The 16,253-nt window shown below is 41.9% G+C and overlaps 1 protein-coding gene across 4 annotated transcripts in view; it reads left to right on the top strand.

The window, feature by feature from the left end:
• The window catches only part of rtkna (rhotekin a), a 53,710-nt gene that overhangs the window by 3,025 nt on the left and 34,432 nt on the right, over positions 1–16,253 (top strand). The window contains exon 1 of one of the 4 annotated variants that reach the window (XM_026187311.2): positions 13,099–13,805. The exons of the other annotated variants lie outside the window; for them this stretch is intronic. Coding sequence (XP_026043096.1) covers positions 13,710–13,805 — 96 coding nt within the window. The 5' untranslated portion in view covers positions 13,099–13,709. Of the gene's footprint in view, positions 1–13,098; positions 13,806–16,253 lie in introns of those variants that run through there. 4 annotated transcript variants of the gene reach the window in all.

Genomic DNA, 16,253 nt, shown 5'->3' on the forward strand with positions numbered 1-16,253 from the left:
TTCTGCTGTTTTTGTATCACAAATTGACAGGGTGATATGGCCACAAGCTGGAAGAGTGAGAAAGCGAACAAGTGATTTGTACAGATGTCCACACAGCAGCCGTCTCGTCGATCCTTTGACTGCCTGCTCAGTGGGAGCGAAGAGCACATCTGCTTTTTCACTCTGATCCACAAGGCCACCAGTGTATCTGTACACAGTCTATACACACACAAAAACACAAACACACACACTGTCTCCATCCTCACCAGCTCTGTTCTTTCAGCTGAAGCCAGCCAGGCATGCGGTGGGAGATTGGGATAGTGCAGTTATTATGGAGGTGGTGGTGGAATGTCCACTATTTCATTGCTCTGCCGTCGTGCCATGTTTAATTCAAGGATGGACCACACTGGTCCACAGCGCTGTGGCTAATACCAGCTATAAAGGGCCAGGAAGTGGTTAGGTATACGCGATGGCGCGCCCATCCACCCACACTCTTTTCTCAGCCTGCAACAGTGTATGGCAAGGTCTGGGAGTGTGCCATTTCTGTTGGGAAAAAGCTTTAACAGTTTTGGGTTGTGGTTGGCTTTGGTGTCATGCTCTCCTCCACCCTGTGTAGCCACAGGCTCTCTAAAGGAAGTATCCAAAGTGAACATAGTTGTGGCTTTAGTGAAATTTTGGATACTAACTGTCTTTGCTTATCATTTGGCCATAAAAAGAACACGTTAGTCAGCTAGAGAAAGGTTTATTTGCTTTGTTTCGTTTTTACTAATTTATGACCTTTTATCAGTCGAAACTGTTGCACCTTGGTAATATTTGATCTACTTTGGAGTTACAAACCAGTATGTTTTCTCCAGATGTTTAAACGTGTGTTTTATAGTTCACAGAGGCAGCGGCCTCCAAGTGCCGCTTCTGGTGTTTCATGTGGCCTGGCAGAAGACTGTGACCTCTTTATGTAAGCATATATCTGCCTGAGAGCACACACGAAGGGAGAGAGGTCGCGTAGATGTTGTCGGGAAAAACACTTTTTGCCAACAAAGACAAAGCACCCCAAGCCGTGCATCCGCTGAGTGAAGACTCACTTTGAAGGAATGCTGAAAGTCTCACATTCAAGGCAGGCCTGTGTACCAAAACAAAAAACAATTGGCTTATTGCGCTGCACTGTAGCCAAAAACTAAACACTGTTCTGGGGCGTGAAATGCCTGGGAAGGGACTCAGAGGCCTGAGCTTTCTGAAGACTGGATGCACTCCGCTTTCCTGAATTCTTGAATAACTGCTTGAAGACTGCCCTACATAGAGATATGTGCGCGTGTGTGTGTGTGTGTGCGTGCATGCGCGTGTGTGTTTCACATGTGTACCCTCAGGGCTTTCTCGCATTTTTAACACTGCAGGGGTACAGGAGAGATGCCAGGGAAAAGTTTAGCCATTGTGAAACCTCTCTTCTTAAACAAAGCTTCGCCACTGGAGCTGTCTGCTGGGAGACTTTCTGGGTTTGATGTTTTAACCAGTAAATGTTTAACTTTTCTTTTCTTTTTTTTAATGGCGACGTCATTGCGGAGGACTTTTCCCACGCAGCGTCTGTGAGCTCGCACAAATTTTAAATTGTTTAATCTCGGTTTCATCGAGACTCGGGTAAAATTCAACCAATGGCCAGCCATTGTTCCCCGTGGTAATGGCTGGACTGTTTGCCTAATGTGTTTGGTGATAGTGAGAACAAAGCTTTATTCTTCAAATAAAGTATTAAATAGATTCTAACTTCTTTCACTGTTGAACTCAACCCACGTGCCAATTTCTATTATTTTCATGCAAGGCAAGGTTATGCTGTAGTTTATTATTTAACACAACGATCTGTTGTTTGGCATGAAAACTCACATCAACAATTCTTAATGTCTTAATAGTGATTTGAGTCTAATTTATTCATTTACTCAGTGAGTGAGCTATTCAAAGAAACAGCTGACAGTCACCTCGTAGTCTAGGTGTGTCTACAAAAGCCCTTAAGCTCTTGTATTGACAGTATAATATAAACTAAATTGCCATTGCAACACTGACTCAGTTGTTTGAATTTCATCATTGCTGTGAGTCTTTACATTTGCCAAGGGGAAAAATATTGTGTTACATATAAAACAAAATGTACAGTACACCTGTTTGTTGGGGTTTCTGTGACCCACAAACATGCACGCATCATTAGACTCAGAGATACAGAATGTCCTTGTGTGCTGGCAGCACTTTCCTCACAGCCTTATCTTATCTATAAGGCCCATTGGGTGGATAAAACTTTTAATGCTTGGGTTGCAGAGATGGTTAGTCTCATGATGGTAAAAGATAAAACTACATTTCAGGGTTATTGTGGGGACTTTTCATTTTTAGGCAATCAGTATTAGCGCACTACTTTCTTACCCTCTATTGTGGCTTTGTTACAGTATTCTAGTTCAGTGATCTACTTCCAGCTTCTTGCTGCTGTGAATGGAAAGTTAGGCTGCCTTTGTGTAAGGACATAAGTGTTCTTGTCTTGCTGTGTGGTTAGTGTCTCTATTTGGCAGCTGGTGTCAGGGTGCAGTTTAACAGCTGAGGGTCTGCTGCTTCTTATGTTGCAAGTAAACCCCACCCAAACACTGATATGCACTTTTGCACATTAAAGGGTTTTGTTGTGAACAAGGCGACAAGACCGATAGCAGAACAGGCATGTAAAATATACATATAGGCACATAGAGGAAGTGAGTCACACTTACAGCCAGTATCTAATTCACACATGTCTGTACATTGTGAAGTCCCTGCCTACCGTACCAACAAGTATTATGAATGAAAGCTTATGTTTTAAACTTGCTGTTAATCATTCATGTGATCATTCGGTCATCCCCTGCCTCATACGCATACACAGACACACACATACAGACAGTGACTAAGCACCAGTGTCTCTCTGAGTAAGGTCCATTGCATATTCTCCTTTGTTCACCCAGCATACGCTGTCCTGTGTAAGGCTGTCACTGGCAGTGATTCGGTTAACAGACAGACAGAGAGCTAAGTATTGAAGGCTTAATCACTGGATACTTTCCCACTCTCCCAGATGGGAAACTTCCTCCATGCATCATCAGAGCTGTCTCACTCAGTTACTACCTCAGTTAGTGAGGTGAATAAAGCTTTTGAGTCAGAGTAACCCAGACCTGTTGCCATACAAGTCCCTTCTTGTCTCCATCCTCTCGTAATATTGGGAAAGAGGGTAATGTTACAATGGAAGGATTTGTGTTCGTCCGTTGTTGTGAACTAAGCTCACGTATATGTGTATGAATGGCTGCGACATGGCATTAAAGAAATATGAAATGAACTAGAATAGGCTCTGAATAAGGTAGTAGAACAGCGCTGTGTGATTTCCTCTGGATTGTATGACAGAAATGGTAAATTTAATGGAATGTAGAGCAGGTAAACCCTTTGTTCTGTATCCGTTTGCCAGTCCTTGTTCTTCTAATTCTATCATTCCTAACACCTTCTTTCTCCCAAGAGCCATATTATGTGGGCCACTCCACTGCTTTCGGGCTCAGATCCCCTGATGAAACAGGGAAATGGGTCCATTTTGACACATACTTCAGGGCTAACCCACTTTACTGATCCAGATTCTTTACTTATGGAAAGCCACAGACGATTTGGTTTATGTTCCTTTAGTCTCTGTTTTTTAAATTAAATTTTTTTTTTTTTTATTATTCAGCCAACTTGTTCAGCCAAGCTCAAACACACTGCACAACATCATTTGACTGTCTTATGTTAGAAGTATCTTCTTCCTTCTAACACAAGACCCCCACTGAGTACAGCTTTGTTAAACATTGACAAAAAGGCACACATGCACACCCAAATTCCAACATGCGGTATCATTTACAGTCCGAGGCACTTGTCGTCAGCCCCTTTTATTACCGAGGGCTTAGAAACATGAGCGGCTTTGTCTCCATGAAGAAAAATGCCATTCTCTGACAAACATGCTGTGCTTGAAATAGAAATCTTTGTAGATGTTGGCGTTTGTATGTCGCGCTTGGAATTTGGGTTTATGAAATTATAAAACCCCCGAGGTTTGAGGTTTCCTACATCTTGTATGGCCCTAGAAGCCAAAGAGGGCAACAGTGAGGGGGAAAAAACTCGCTTTGCACGCTGTGTGGGTTCATTGCAACATTTCATATTCTAACTTTAGCCTGTAACTTCACCAGGGACAAGTCATTAACCTTCAATTCCACACATTCAATAAGGCTGAAGGATATGGGGCATGTCTATGTCAGCCCACTGTGCTACACCTTTTTCTACAGCTCTTTTTGTTCTGGTCTTGTCTTTCATTTCTTTTTCTGCACAAAGAGGCTTATAACCACCTAACATTAATATGAAATAGATAGAGTCAGGGCCTCTCTTTTATACAGGGGAACGCACAGTGAAAGGAATCAATACTGAGAAATGTTCAGAGGGGCAAGTGGGTGTGTTGTGCATGCCCGTTCCTGCACTGATCCAGGCTTTTGTTTTCATTTTGTGTAATCTCACTGAGATACAAAGTGATGTGTTCAAGGTAAATGACCGACTGCACCCTACGGTGAACGGCATGTAATAACCGATAAACTGTGGATGTTTCAGATGTAGGTATTGTGTTGCTCTTTGTACCAAATAATTTAGTGCGGCGTTGGTTCTGAATTCACAGCCGCATCTTAAATTTGTTGCAGCGCAGCCTAATGGGGAGTTCTCTGAATGTTACCGTGGAGAGGAGAGGGCAAAGGGGGCACAAGCGCCAGCGATGTTCTCTGTTTTGTTGATGCCAAGCAGGTGTTTGACTTTATGAGAGCAGATGGTTCTACTATGCATGTCTGCTTTCCCAGCATGCTGCACAGTGTACAAGTCCCTGCCAGCATGCCTGCGTCTTAATGTGTGTGTTTACTGGGCCCAGTGGCAGACGGTGCACTGTCACATATTGTAGTAAGGCTGGGTTTTTTGCTCATGTCTCAGCACTTATTTTCTGTGGTCTGTCCCTGTGTTTTTTCGTTATTGCCTACCTCAAGGAACGAAAGCGATCATTGTAGGTGTTCACTCATGCGGATTTTTGATGTTTAATTATGCATGCCGTCAGATATGAATGATACTCTGAATACCTTTGTGACTATACCATCAAATGTGAGCCGCATTTCGATGTGAAAAAGCACTTGTAGTGTCAATCATATTGCCAAAAAGATATTAGGTAGAGCAGATCGAATGCCAGTTTGCATCGTTTGACAGCAGTAAAATAGGATGGCCAATCAGGGCTTCAAAATGTCATAACAGCACAAAGGAAAAATCAGTCAAAAACTGCCTTAAAAGTATTTCACAGCATGCAGCCATCTGATACACCTTTATAGTAGTGTTCGTGGTTTTGTTGGACTTTTCTTGTACGTCACACTGAAATACACTGCAATCAATCAATCTTGTGATTAATTGTCTAGCCAGAAAATGAACTTTTCTGCTAATTACAGCTTCACAGATGCTATGATGTGCTGTTTTATGTTTCATAGTTAATTTAAGAAAATCAATTGGAGGCATTGTTTGAACAAAAGGGTAATTTGAAGAAGGCACTTAGAGTTTGAAGAATTCTTATGGAAGATTCTGCTACACTGCTCAAAAAAACAGTCAGTTAAACTTCATGGATATTGATCTGGTCAGTTAAGTAGCAGAGGGGGTTGTTAATCAGTTTCAGCTGCTTTGGTGTTATTGCAGTTAACGATGGGTGAAGTCGAACAACAATAGGGCAATCCCCAAAGCAGGAATTGTTTTACAGGTCAAGATTACTGGCATTTGTTCCTACCTCATCTTTTCATTTGACTAGTGTCAGTGTCACTACTTGTAGCATAAGGTGATACCTGGACCCTACAGAGGCTGCACACAATCCTCTAGGACAGAACATCAACATTTGTCATTGCCAGACGGTTTGCTGTGTCTCCCAGCACAATCTAAGAGCATGGAGGAGATTCCAGGAGAGACGGCAGTTGTTCTAGGAGAACTGGACAGGGCCGTAGAAGGTCTTTAACCCATCGGCGTGACTGGTGTCTGCGCCTTTGTGCCAGAAGGACCAGCATGAGCTCGGCCAGAGCTACAAAATAACCTTCAGCAGGCTACTGGTATGAATGTCTCTGACCAGACAATCAGAAACATAATTCATGAGGGTGGCCTGAGGACTAAGCATCCTTTAGTCTTCCCTGTGCTCAATGCCATAGAATACCATAATTGGCAGGTCCATCGCCGACCTCCTGTGCTTTTCACAGATGAGAGCAGATTTATCCTGAGCATATGTAGCAAATGTGAAAGGGCGTGGAGAAGCTGTGGAGAAAGCATCATGTCCAGCATATTTCTTTCCTTAGATTTCTGGCATGTCTTTAAATTCTGTAAGTTGAATGAACCTTTCCCTCAAATTATGTGACATCCTTTTCTTCTTAAAACATAACCCAGTTCATTTCAGTATAGATATCCGGCATGATTGTTTTCCCCATTGACATCTGATGTGCTTCTAAACAGTGTATTTGTTGAAGTTAGGTTAAATTAATACTTCACTAACTGAAGAAAAAGCGCAGTACAAAATCACCGATGTGTATAAAAAAAATTAAACCCAACATGTTGTTGGTTTTACATAAAGGGCACATTATGCATTATTATCTTTCTGTGCCTGTGTCCAAACTCAACCCTCACTGCATAATTCCCCCGAGTACAATGAGCCAGCCAGTCAGAAAACCTAAGAAATGCTAGTGGCTGCGAGATAAATCATTTGCACGGTGTCATGTGAATATGAAAGAAACATTTTTATCAAGAAGTTAATTCCAGTGCTGAAGATTATTTTTTGAATATTCTGAATCGAGGGGGGAATTTATAAACAACGAAGACCTTCAGTTCGTATAAGGTAATGCTGCCTTTCCATACCTTTTTGATTAAAATGCCACATTAGGTCCTCTCCCTCCTCGTTCCAAGCTGGCAAAAGTATTAAACCTAGCATAAAGATGCAGTGTTTGTTTGATTTGTAGTTTCCTGAATGTCTCCTCTGCAGGTGTTTAGTCTTGTATTGTTTCTGCAGATGTTTCAATTAGTGGCTCTTGCTTTGGTTTTTACCCACAAACAAACAGCGCCTTGGCATTAATCAGTGATAAAAATAAGTTTTATAGTCCAGCAGGCATGACCTCATGCCTAATAAAACTACAGGTTTTCAACCTTTTGTTTTTATAATCTTACTGTTTATATTTGGAAACATTGTCCTCTTCTTCTTCTTTTTGAACTTCTCGTGTCTGTGAAAGTCATCTTTGTCACGTCTGGTTTTAGTTGGAAACAAACAGGAGCTTTTTTTACATCCTTTTCCCTTTTTTTGTTGTTCTTGTTTTTTTTTTTACTTCCCCAGATTAGAGGCTTTTAAGTGCACCACACAGACATCAAAGCTTTTTCACTTCAGGCTGTGTGTAACCATTATTTCTCTGTGAAGTACTCTGTAACTTGCACTGTTAAACAGTGTTTCCCTCGGCGGCACATCTTGCTGTTGCAGCTGCTTAATCTGCAGGGGGAGCCATTGTTCCATTTCACATTGCACAGCTGCTGAGCCGCGTCTTTCCCTTCACAATTTTAAATGTTCACTTTATATTCATGTTACGGTCATGAATACTAATTTTAGAAAATCATTCACATTTTTAAAAAAAAACGTAAATGAATTGCCTTGGTGTACACATCCTCCCTGAGCCACACACATGTCCTTGTATATTGCACAGCCTGCACCCCCGAGGCAAGAAATCAATTGAGATGAATTTCCTAACGAGAGAGTTCCTCTTTCACTGAGATGTCTGGTCCTTCAGAGTGATGAGATGCTGCAGTCTCCTGTGACCAGCTGAGCTAGCGTTCCTGAAAGTCAGCAATGATTCTGGGGAGCAGCCAAACTGCCGCTGAACTGCTGAACTGTCTCTCTAGTCGTCTGTATTAGAGTCTGTTTTTCTTTCACAGCTATCAGTAAAATGGGTGATACTGAGAAATAAGATCAGCCCTCCAACTAAGCACTTAAAACACTCCCTGGCCTTCTACCCTGACTTAGGCAGCCTCCTCGCCCAGATCTTGTATGCTAACCCATGGGTTCGGGTGAAGGCATCTATTACAGTATGGGATTTCCAATGAAAGAAGAATATCTGTTGCGTGATTTGCAGCCGGATGTCTGACTTTTCATCTTCAGCGTTGCACACATCACCACAACATCCCCTTTACCTAACCTTAAAGTAGAAGCTCCATCATTTGGACAGATTTCTTATTAAGTGTATCACACTTCAAGCCGATACACCTAATAACAAGCTAGGCTGTTGTTGCGATTTACAATGTCATTACACCGTCTCTGCGCCTGAGTTATGACTCTGTGGCTGTCGCCGCAGGTTTTTCATGCTCTGTAACTGAGAACTGACCTCTGGAGGGGGTTTCCTTATGAAATGTCTGGTTTCACAGCTCATCACGCACGGCTCTCATCATGTTGAGCAGCGTCTGCCTTAAACTACCCTAACACTGCCAAGTAATTGAAGTCTTGTGATATTCCAGTCTGTTGAGTCAGATATTCTGTTTCTGTGCGCCTGTTCTTACTTTGATCAGAGCATTTTTTTTCCCTCACTGTGTGCAATCACAAAATATTTTAATTTTATCTTAATGTAAAACAAAAAAAAACTTCACCTTTGTGACTTTTTGTGTTAAATGTTGGTGTACAGCGGCTGATTTGGTGGTCTGGGAGGTCTTTTATTTTCTCTGTGTGACCAAAAATCTACTTGAACGTGTGAAAAACGTTTGTAACAATCCCGTTTCATTTTAACAACAGTATTTGCGAGCATGATCAAAGGCACTTGTCTAAATTTGGAGACCATTTTTGTTACAACTTGTTTATATCTATTTATGTCTAGATGTGCATTTGTGTATGTAAGCGTGGGTTGCTGTCTGTGTCCCTGTGTGTAATTTAAGCGAGTGGGAGTCGTGGTGGAGTTCAGATTTCAGATTTGGTTTTGATGATAGTCAGACTTCTTTGTTGTGGTTTGGGGCACGGCTGCCTGAGGCCCTCGTGTGGTTCCCTGCCCTGTTCTGCCGCCACACTGTGCCTCAGACCAAAGACAGCATTTAACTTTTTACACATATCGATTTACATAAAGAAATAATCCAGTTACTCATTAATGCTGATTAGAAGTTTAACATTACATTTGTTTGAAAATCACCAGTATGATTATTTTCTTTACACTCTTTTTTTTAATCTCCCTAATATTATTTTATATTTATGGATTGCTGGTCTAAACAATAGGAATACTCTGTGTTCAGATTTGTGGGATCTGCCGATGATGTTTTATTACAACATGTCTTTCTGCTTTTTGACATTTGAAAACATTTGATAAAGGATAGTTACTGAATTTTGGAAAATGTGACATTGTTGCTATTTAACAGACTCTCCCTTTGGACTCCAAGTGAAATTATTTGAGCAATCAGGCTTAACTGGTAAATCTGTTGATTAAAAACCTGTCTGATACACAGAATGCTACGTTTCCTGTGCCTGTAGTTTCCAAATTACTGTTGCAGAGAGGAAAGCATGCTAACATGCCATATTTGCTGATCATTTTGACCAAATGATGCGAAAGCAAAAGTGAAGGGACAGTGAAGGTGATAAAATTTAAAAAATGTGTATGAAAGTCTAAAATAAGGGTAAAAGGTCACTCCTGGGTGAAACCTGGGTGTTTTGAATTGTGCCACCAAACCCAGCCCTTTCTGTCATTTATGCATGTGGAAGGTTTTTAAAGATTAAAACAATAATAAATCCGTCTTTAAGCCAAAGTACTTTTTTTTCCAACGTATACATGCACACTGCCGTTTTTCATTGTTATGTTTTTCTAACATAACAAAGTGTCTCCAGTATGTCTGTCCAACACAATAACATCAACCTCTTGTTTCTTTTCTTTCTCGCTAAATTGAAAAGCACCTCTGACTTCAGATTTACAGATGGGTGTCATGTTAAAGTGGAGAAAAAGACTTGTCCAAGTTGCACAGTTAAATTCTAAAAGAACAGCCCCACCATTGTTGTTTCGGCTAGATTCATGTATGCTAACCCAAGCAGTTGTGTCCCGAGCAGTTGCAGTGCTGACGGACAGTTTCTGTATATTATACAGCCAAGCGCCCAATAAAACCAGTTTGTGTTACATGTTGATGTCTCTCTGCTGTCAGACAGCCGAACAAGTAAAAAACATTGGCTGAACCATGCCCATTAAAATGCCTGTTAACTAGCTCTCACCTACTGCCATTTTCCAAGCTGCTGCTCTTTTATTCTAAATCCTGATTTGAATCCTGTTTGCCAAGTCACCACTCACTAAAGTTAAAAACAACAGCTGTGCTGTGGTTTTGACTATATTTACACAATATGTTGGAAGCGACAGAATCTTTCATTCAGGTCTGTTTCCTCTGTGGTCATCTGAACGTGCTGCTGCTGTGCTCTGTCACTCACAGACGTGAAGCTGAATGGACCGTGGGCAGCAGCACTTCTGCTGGAATTAGAACTACAGACAGTGAAACAGCCTGTTTGGAGCAGAGCTAAAATCAGGTTTATTATAGGCCTGGCAGAATGAAGGATCTGTCTGGTATCCTGAGCTGAAACTTGAAGTGCACATTGTGGAGATATGTGGGGCAATCTTATAACTTGTTAAAGCAGGTATAACAGCTTTTCATCCATCCATCTTTCGGAATTGTTTTTCCAACGTGAGGTAAGAGGCTGGGCACATTCTGGACAGGCTGCTGGTCCATCACAGGGCACAGGGCAGGTATAATATTTCCTGTTTAATGTTGTTTGGCAGAGCACCACCAGGTCACTCTGTGCTTTGACTCCAGTGTGTTTTCCTCCAGCCGATTAGGTGTACAGACAGGAAGTTTTCCATATTCCTCCACACTTCCTTTCAGGAACAACAGAGGCACCGGGTATTGTCTTTAGAGAGGTTCAACCCTCTGTGATTCTATTATGCAAGGTTCAGTGTGTGTGTGTGTGTGTGTGTGTGTGTGTGTGTGTCTTCTCTGTTTTCATTAAACCTCAGAGTTGGTGAGGGATTAACTGGTTGTGTAATACATTGGCTCCCTCATAGCAGCCAATTAGCACATCTGGCCCTGCTTCAGTCAGAAGAACAGTCACTGCTAATGCAACAGTCAATCAGGTAACTGCTATTTAACATCGCAAAATCGGTCAGGCCCAAAGGTGTCAGGCTTCTACACATCCCTCTAATCAGCTGTCTCTGGCTAGCTGAGTTTGCCCTATTCTCAGTGGCTTCGGGCCAAGATGCAGTGTTTGAGCTGGTTAAACCGCCTGTCAGTATGCCCTGTCATTGAGATAATAGCTGTTTTCTGTCTGTTTTTGTTCAGCCTCTAGGCATTTGTCATAACATGTAAGTCTTTGTGGTTTACTGCAGGGAGATTTACCTGCAGCCAGTTCTGCCTCGGGGAACTGCTGCTGTTGTAATGGAGCTTAAGGACAAACTAAATAGATTAAGTGATATTGGAGTAGTTTATATATTTTATATTGATTTTATCTTTTGTTGTTTGTTCATTCTTTAAAAAAAACATAAAGATAAGATAAGCTGACTTATTAAGTTTGTTTCAGCCCAGGTTAGTACAGTAGTACAGAGTTCAGCATATTTCTGAGGTCTTGTTGGATTAACATTTTTCCATTTCAGCAGCATGCCAGGTCACCTTTCACAGAGGATCGGGTGCATGTGATTTTAGATTCTGAGTGATTTATGTATCCAGTCAGACGCACACACGCTCACACAAAGAGATGCCAAAAAGCACCTCTTTGCATTTTAACTCAACTATTTCTTTTTCCACCCCCAGAACAATAAATCTCCTGTCTTACTGCATATGTTGGTATCTGCAGCAGATTAGCCGGCTGATTTGAACTCTAAGGGTGGAGGCTTTTCTTGGGGAAATGACCTGGCTTACTGCTGGCGCCCCTGGCTCTGCCTCTTTGAGGTGAAAGGGCTTAATCAGCGCTTTTGTTTTCACTGTTTGCATGTGTTCACAAGTTTAGGAGACATGCTCCAGGGTGATGGAGTTCCATATGGACATGTGTGTAGAGAAGAGTCATCCCAAATATCTTGTAAAACTGAGGAATGTGGTGGGAAAACATCCTGTCACTATGTCATGTAACTTTGTTTTAAGGGGTGATCTGACTAATGATGAATCCTTTCTGGTGACCTCTGACTCACCTCAGTGTTAAAGAGCAGAAGAATTTGTGTCCTTTTAATTAATGTGTCTGAGTGAGTAAGTAGCCTGCAACGTAACGCCGGTTTCCTGTTGAGGGGTCGGCTTGTGGTTTGCTCAGCACAAGGAAGGATACACGCATCACAACAGCGCGGGCATGAGCGCACTGGAGAGGAGACTGGGGTGACTTTTGTTTTTTCTTCCACACCGTATTTTGTGTGGAGCAGATTCCGATTGACTGTAAACAGTTTTTCCCAGACATAAACGCAACCATCAGGGGAATTTGTGGCTGAAATTCACATGGAGTGAAACTTTGGGATTCTCTCTGTTGAGAACACAGGAAACTGCAGCCAGCTGTGATCTTTGGAAAGGAGACCGACTTCTGGCGTGGAAAGAAGCGCTTTATTTTCAAAGTAGGGAATATTCTCGCTTTGATAAGGACCCCCACACGCAAAAAAAATGACTTGAAGAACCAAAAATATTTGTTGGATATTTTAAGAATTTCCTGGAGAGTTAACAGTTGTCCACTGATACATGAAAGGTTTGCGCAGTCTGTTTTCAAAGCAGGTCTTTTTGAACTGTGCTCACGCGTGTGACCCTGATCTATGTATATTGAGCGACTCTTTTGGGATACGTGATATTTTTTTTAAAAAGTTAATCGTACAAAATGAGTCAAATATGAGTATTTCCACTGTTTAAATGTTTCCTGAAGCACCTCTTCTTGAATTAAGCCGGTTTTCTGTGATATTTCGGTGTACATTCCCACTCTTACTCCACTCTGACACTGTAATTCTCCATTTATTATCAGGCTATTAAGATGAACAAAGCTCTCCGCCCCGCTGTGCTTGCGTGCTGGTGCGGTATTTGCTTTATGTTTGTGTTTGCTTTATGGGCGTGAGTTCTGCTTTGGCAGTCTCTCTCTCTCTCTCTCTTTCTTATTTTTTAAGAGTTATTATCAACACCAGAGGCGCGTCGTAGGGGTTAATTTAGCGCCGAGTTGGGCAGCGTGAGGGCGCACACAGTGGAGTAGTTGTGCCTATCATTCCCGCAGAGGCGATGCCCTTTTGTGGAAAGGTCTCTTGTCAAAGAGGACAGACGGCGTTCACAGTCGGGACACAGAGACACAAAGAGAACAATTGCATTTTAAAAGCCTCCATTCTTTTCCAGCTGCCGCTGGGTGTTGACTGTGGGTGTTTGAGAGGATCGTTGTCGCCCGGAGAGAAAAAGTACAGAAGAAGAATACGCGCCGTGAACGAGTTGGGGGAATTTTATGGACAGGGTTGCTACAGTGCAGTCGATGCTGTCATGCACTCCACCTCTTGTCTGCTTTCCCGGTCCTACTAGGCTTGTTTTGGATGCGGAGAGGAACTTTTACGCGTTGTTTTACGCACTGATTTCTTTCTTAATCATTGACGACTGAACAGGACACTGCCATAATGAACTCAGTGTCCCCGGTTCCTGCGGGGTAGGGGTCTGAACTCAACAACTTCAAAAGGAAGTCAATCTTTTCGTTACCTGCCTAAAGGATGCCAGTTGATAAGCACGCAAACATGGAGGAAAAACTGTGGATACTGGAAGATCTCAATATGATGTACATTCGTCAGATTGCGCTCAGTTTGCAGGTAAAAGAGCAGATTTAATTTTGTTATGGGCAATCGCCTCTGTCTGACTTTTGCAAGCTTGTTTTATGTTTGTTGCTGGCATTGCTGTGTCTAGTTTACAGCATTTCAAAGTTGGGTATGTTAGCAAAAGTGTTTTGTTTTGGGGGTTTTTTAAATTAATTTTTGTGTCCCGATTGATCAACTGTGAGCACAACCAGTTTGGCCGATAAATGAAATTCTACTTTCAAATATGTGCTCCCCAAAGTACAGTGCATCCTCTGTCTGCAGTCTGCAGCTGTTGCAAAGTTTACAGAGGGGTTGTTTGAGGAATCTTTCTATGTGACAAACAAGTTGCACTGACGCTGGTGCGGGCTCTTCTTTTTACAGATGGCAAAGCTCTTACTGACAGCAAACAGAAAACAACACTGCATGCCATCCATCTCTCCCTCAGTGTCTCCCCTCCCAACTGGGGTTCACACACAGTCCACAGCTGCACATGTGGGCCTCACAAGTCCCTGTGGGAGTGTGCATGCATGTCTGTATGTGAGAAAGAGTGTGCTATTGTGCTCCGAGTAAGACACAGAAGGGAATCAATCCGTTTAATTTGACAAAAGCTTTATTGAGCATGCACTATCTAACCTCCGTCCTTTTGCAAATCACCACTGTCTTTGTTCCTCTTTCCTTTTTGGAGGAAATACCTGAAGAATGAGTGCTTCATTCAATAGAGTTAAAAGGCAGAAGAGACATATGGCCATTGGAAATGCTACAGGAATGTCAAAGAGATATTCTAATATTCTTTCTTTTCTGTCTGTATAAGCTGAAAAAAATATTGCCTGTCTGTGCTGCAGCTGTGTCAGAGGTTTCAAAAGCAGAGAGTTTGTTTCTCACCATGTCAACAGAACTCTAGTCCAAAAAGTCTTACACTGTGTGACATGGAAGCAATATAAGAGGTGATATTACTCATGCTGTGTTGTACCTGCAAGCATTTGGCATTGTTTTTGAATTTGAAGTGTTTCTTTGTTTGTGTACCCATGCCAAGTGCCACAGAGCATGCCAGGTGTCTGGCTTTTCATCACATAAGGGAAGAAGCTATGAAGTCATGGAGACTGCTGCCAACTCCAGGTTAAGTGAGGCCTGGTATATTCTTTTTTTCTAGGATGCTTTGGTTTTTCTGACTCTTGAACTGTCTTTGAATGTATCATTCAATTTGCTCAAGAATATCTTTATAGTATGTGTGCCTAAAAATAGCTACACAAGTTCTTAATGACAACGTGATCAAACACTAATCAGGGTGTTAGTTGCTGCTACAGAGGCTCTTTTGATGAAGAATGCTGTTTACTGCTTGGACATAGACCAGAAAATGGTGCGTTGTCTGAGTATTAAATCTAAGGCATTACTGTGGAATGTAGATAACGAGGAGTTTCTGTCTCAAGATCTTTGTGCTTGTAAGCATTGAGCCGTCTCGGTTCCAGTTTAATTTTTGTAAATGCAATTACAAGGGTAGACGTGTGCAATAACAAGATGATGGCCTCTAATTCAGTCATGTGGGAAAGTTTTCTTGTTGCTTCCCCTGCTTCACAGGGAGTTCAAAGGTGAAGTGTCAGCTGCAGAGAGGCTTTACTCTGCATTAACCTGTGGGAATTTCAGTGTGGTGGATGGCCTTGCTCCATACTTTTGACTGGTAAACACTCAGTTGTTTGCTCAAATGCTCATTCATTCACCCGCCCCCCTGCCACAATTTCTTCTGTGCCTGGGTGGTTTTATGAAACAAGGATTCTTTGACTGAGCTGCACTGCATGGCCCACACTGACTGCAATTTCAGCTAGCTATGGATGTTTTTTGCTCCAGGGTCTTTCATAAGTGTCCTTTAGGATCATCAGAGCTTGCAGTTATTACATGTGAGCCCTTTTCTCCTCCATGTGATTTTTTTTCTCCCCTGCGGCAACATAACTTATATGTACAACATATCTGAGGGATGTAGAGGTAGTCCTTCTTTGTTATAGATTTTCTTCACTGATTATTTCAGAAGAGAAGAGAGCATTTCAAAAGAAAAAATTAAGGAGATTGCACATAGGTGTACTGAGGCGCTGAGGCATTATTCAAGCATTTATAATTGTAGAGTTAGGAGGGAGGAAGGAACATTTATTTTCAAGCTCAGTAGGATGCAACATTTCTCCTCTTCATGTTTTTACAAGTCTGTTAGAGTAGCTGTTGCTACATTCGTGGTTCAGATGTTTTCAATATTCTGTTTCTTTTATGAGGCCGTACCATAGTTGTGGTAGTTTCTTCTTTAGCTCTACATACATGTTAAAAGCATTTGCATTGCAGGATGCAGGATTTACCCCAAAGGAGACATAGCTGATAGGAAAACAGGAAATGGTCATGAGTAGTTATTGTTTCCCACCAGGAGAGACAACATGATGTCATCGAACCCATTGACATTACTGGTCATATATCCCCCATACTAAG

The sequence above is a fragment of the Astatotilapia calliptera genome, chromosome 12, assembly GCF_964374335.1.
Source record: "Astatotilapia calliptera chromosome 12, fAstCal68.1, whole genome shotgun sequence".
NCBI lineage: Eukaryota > Metazoa > Chordata > Actinopteri > Cichliformes > Cichlidae > Astatotilapia > Astatotilapia calliptera.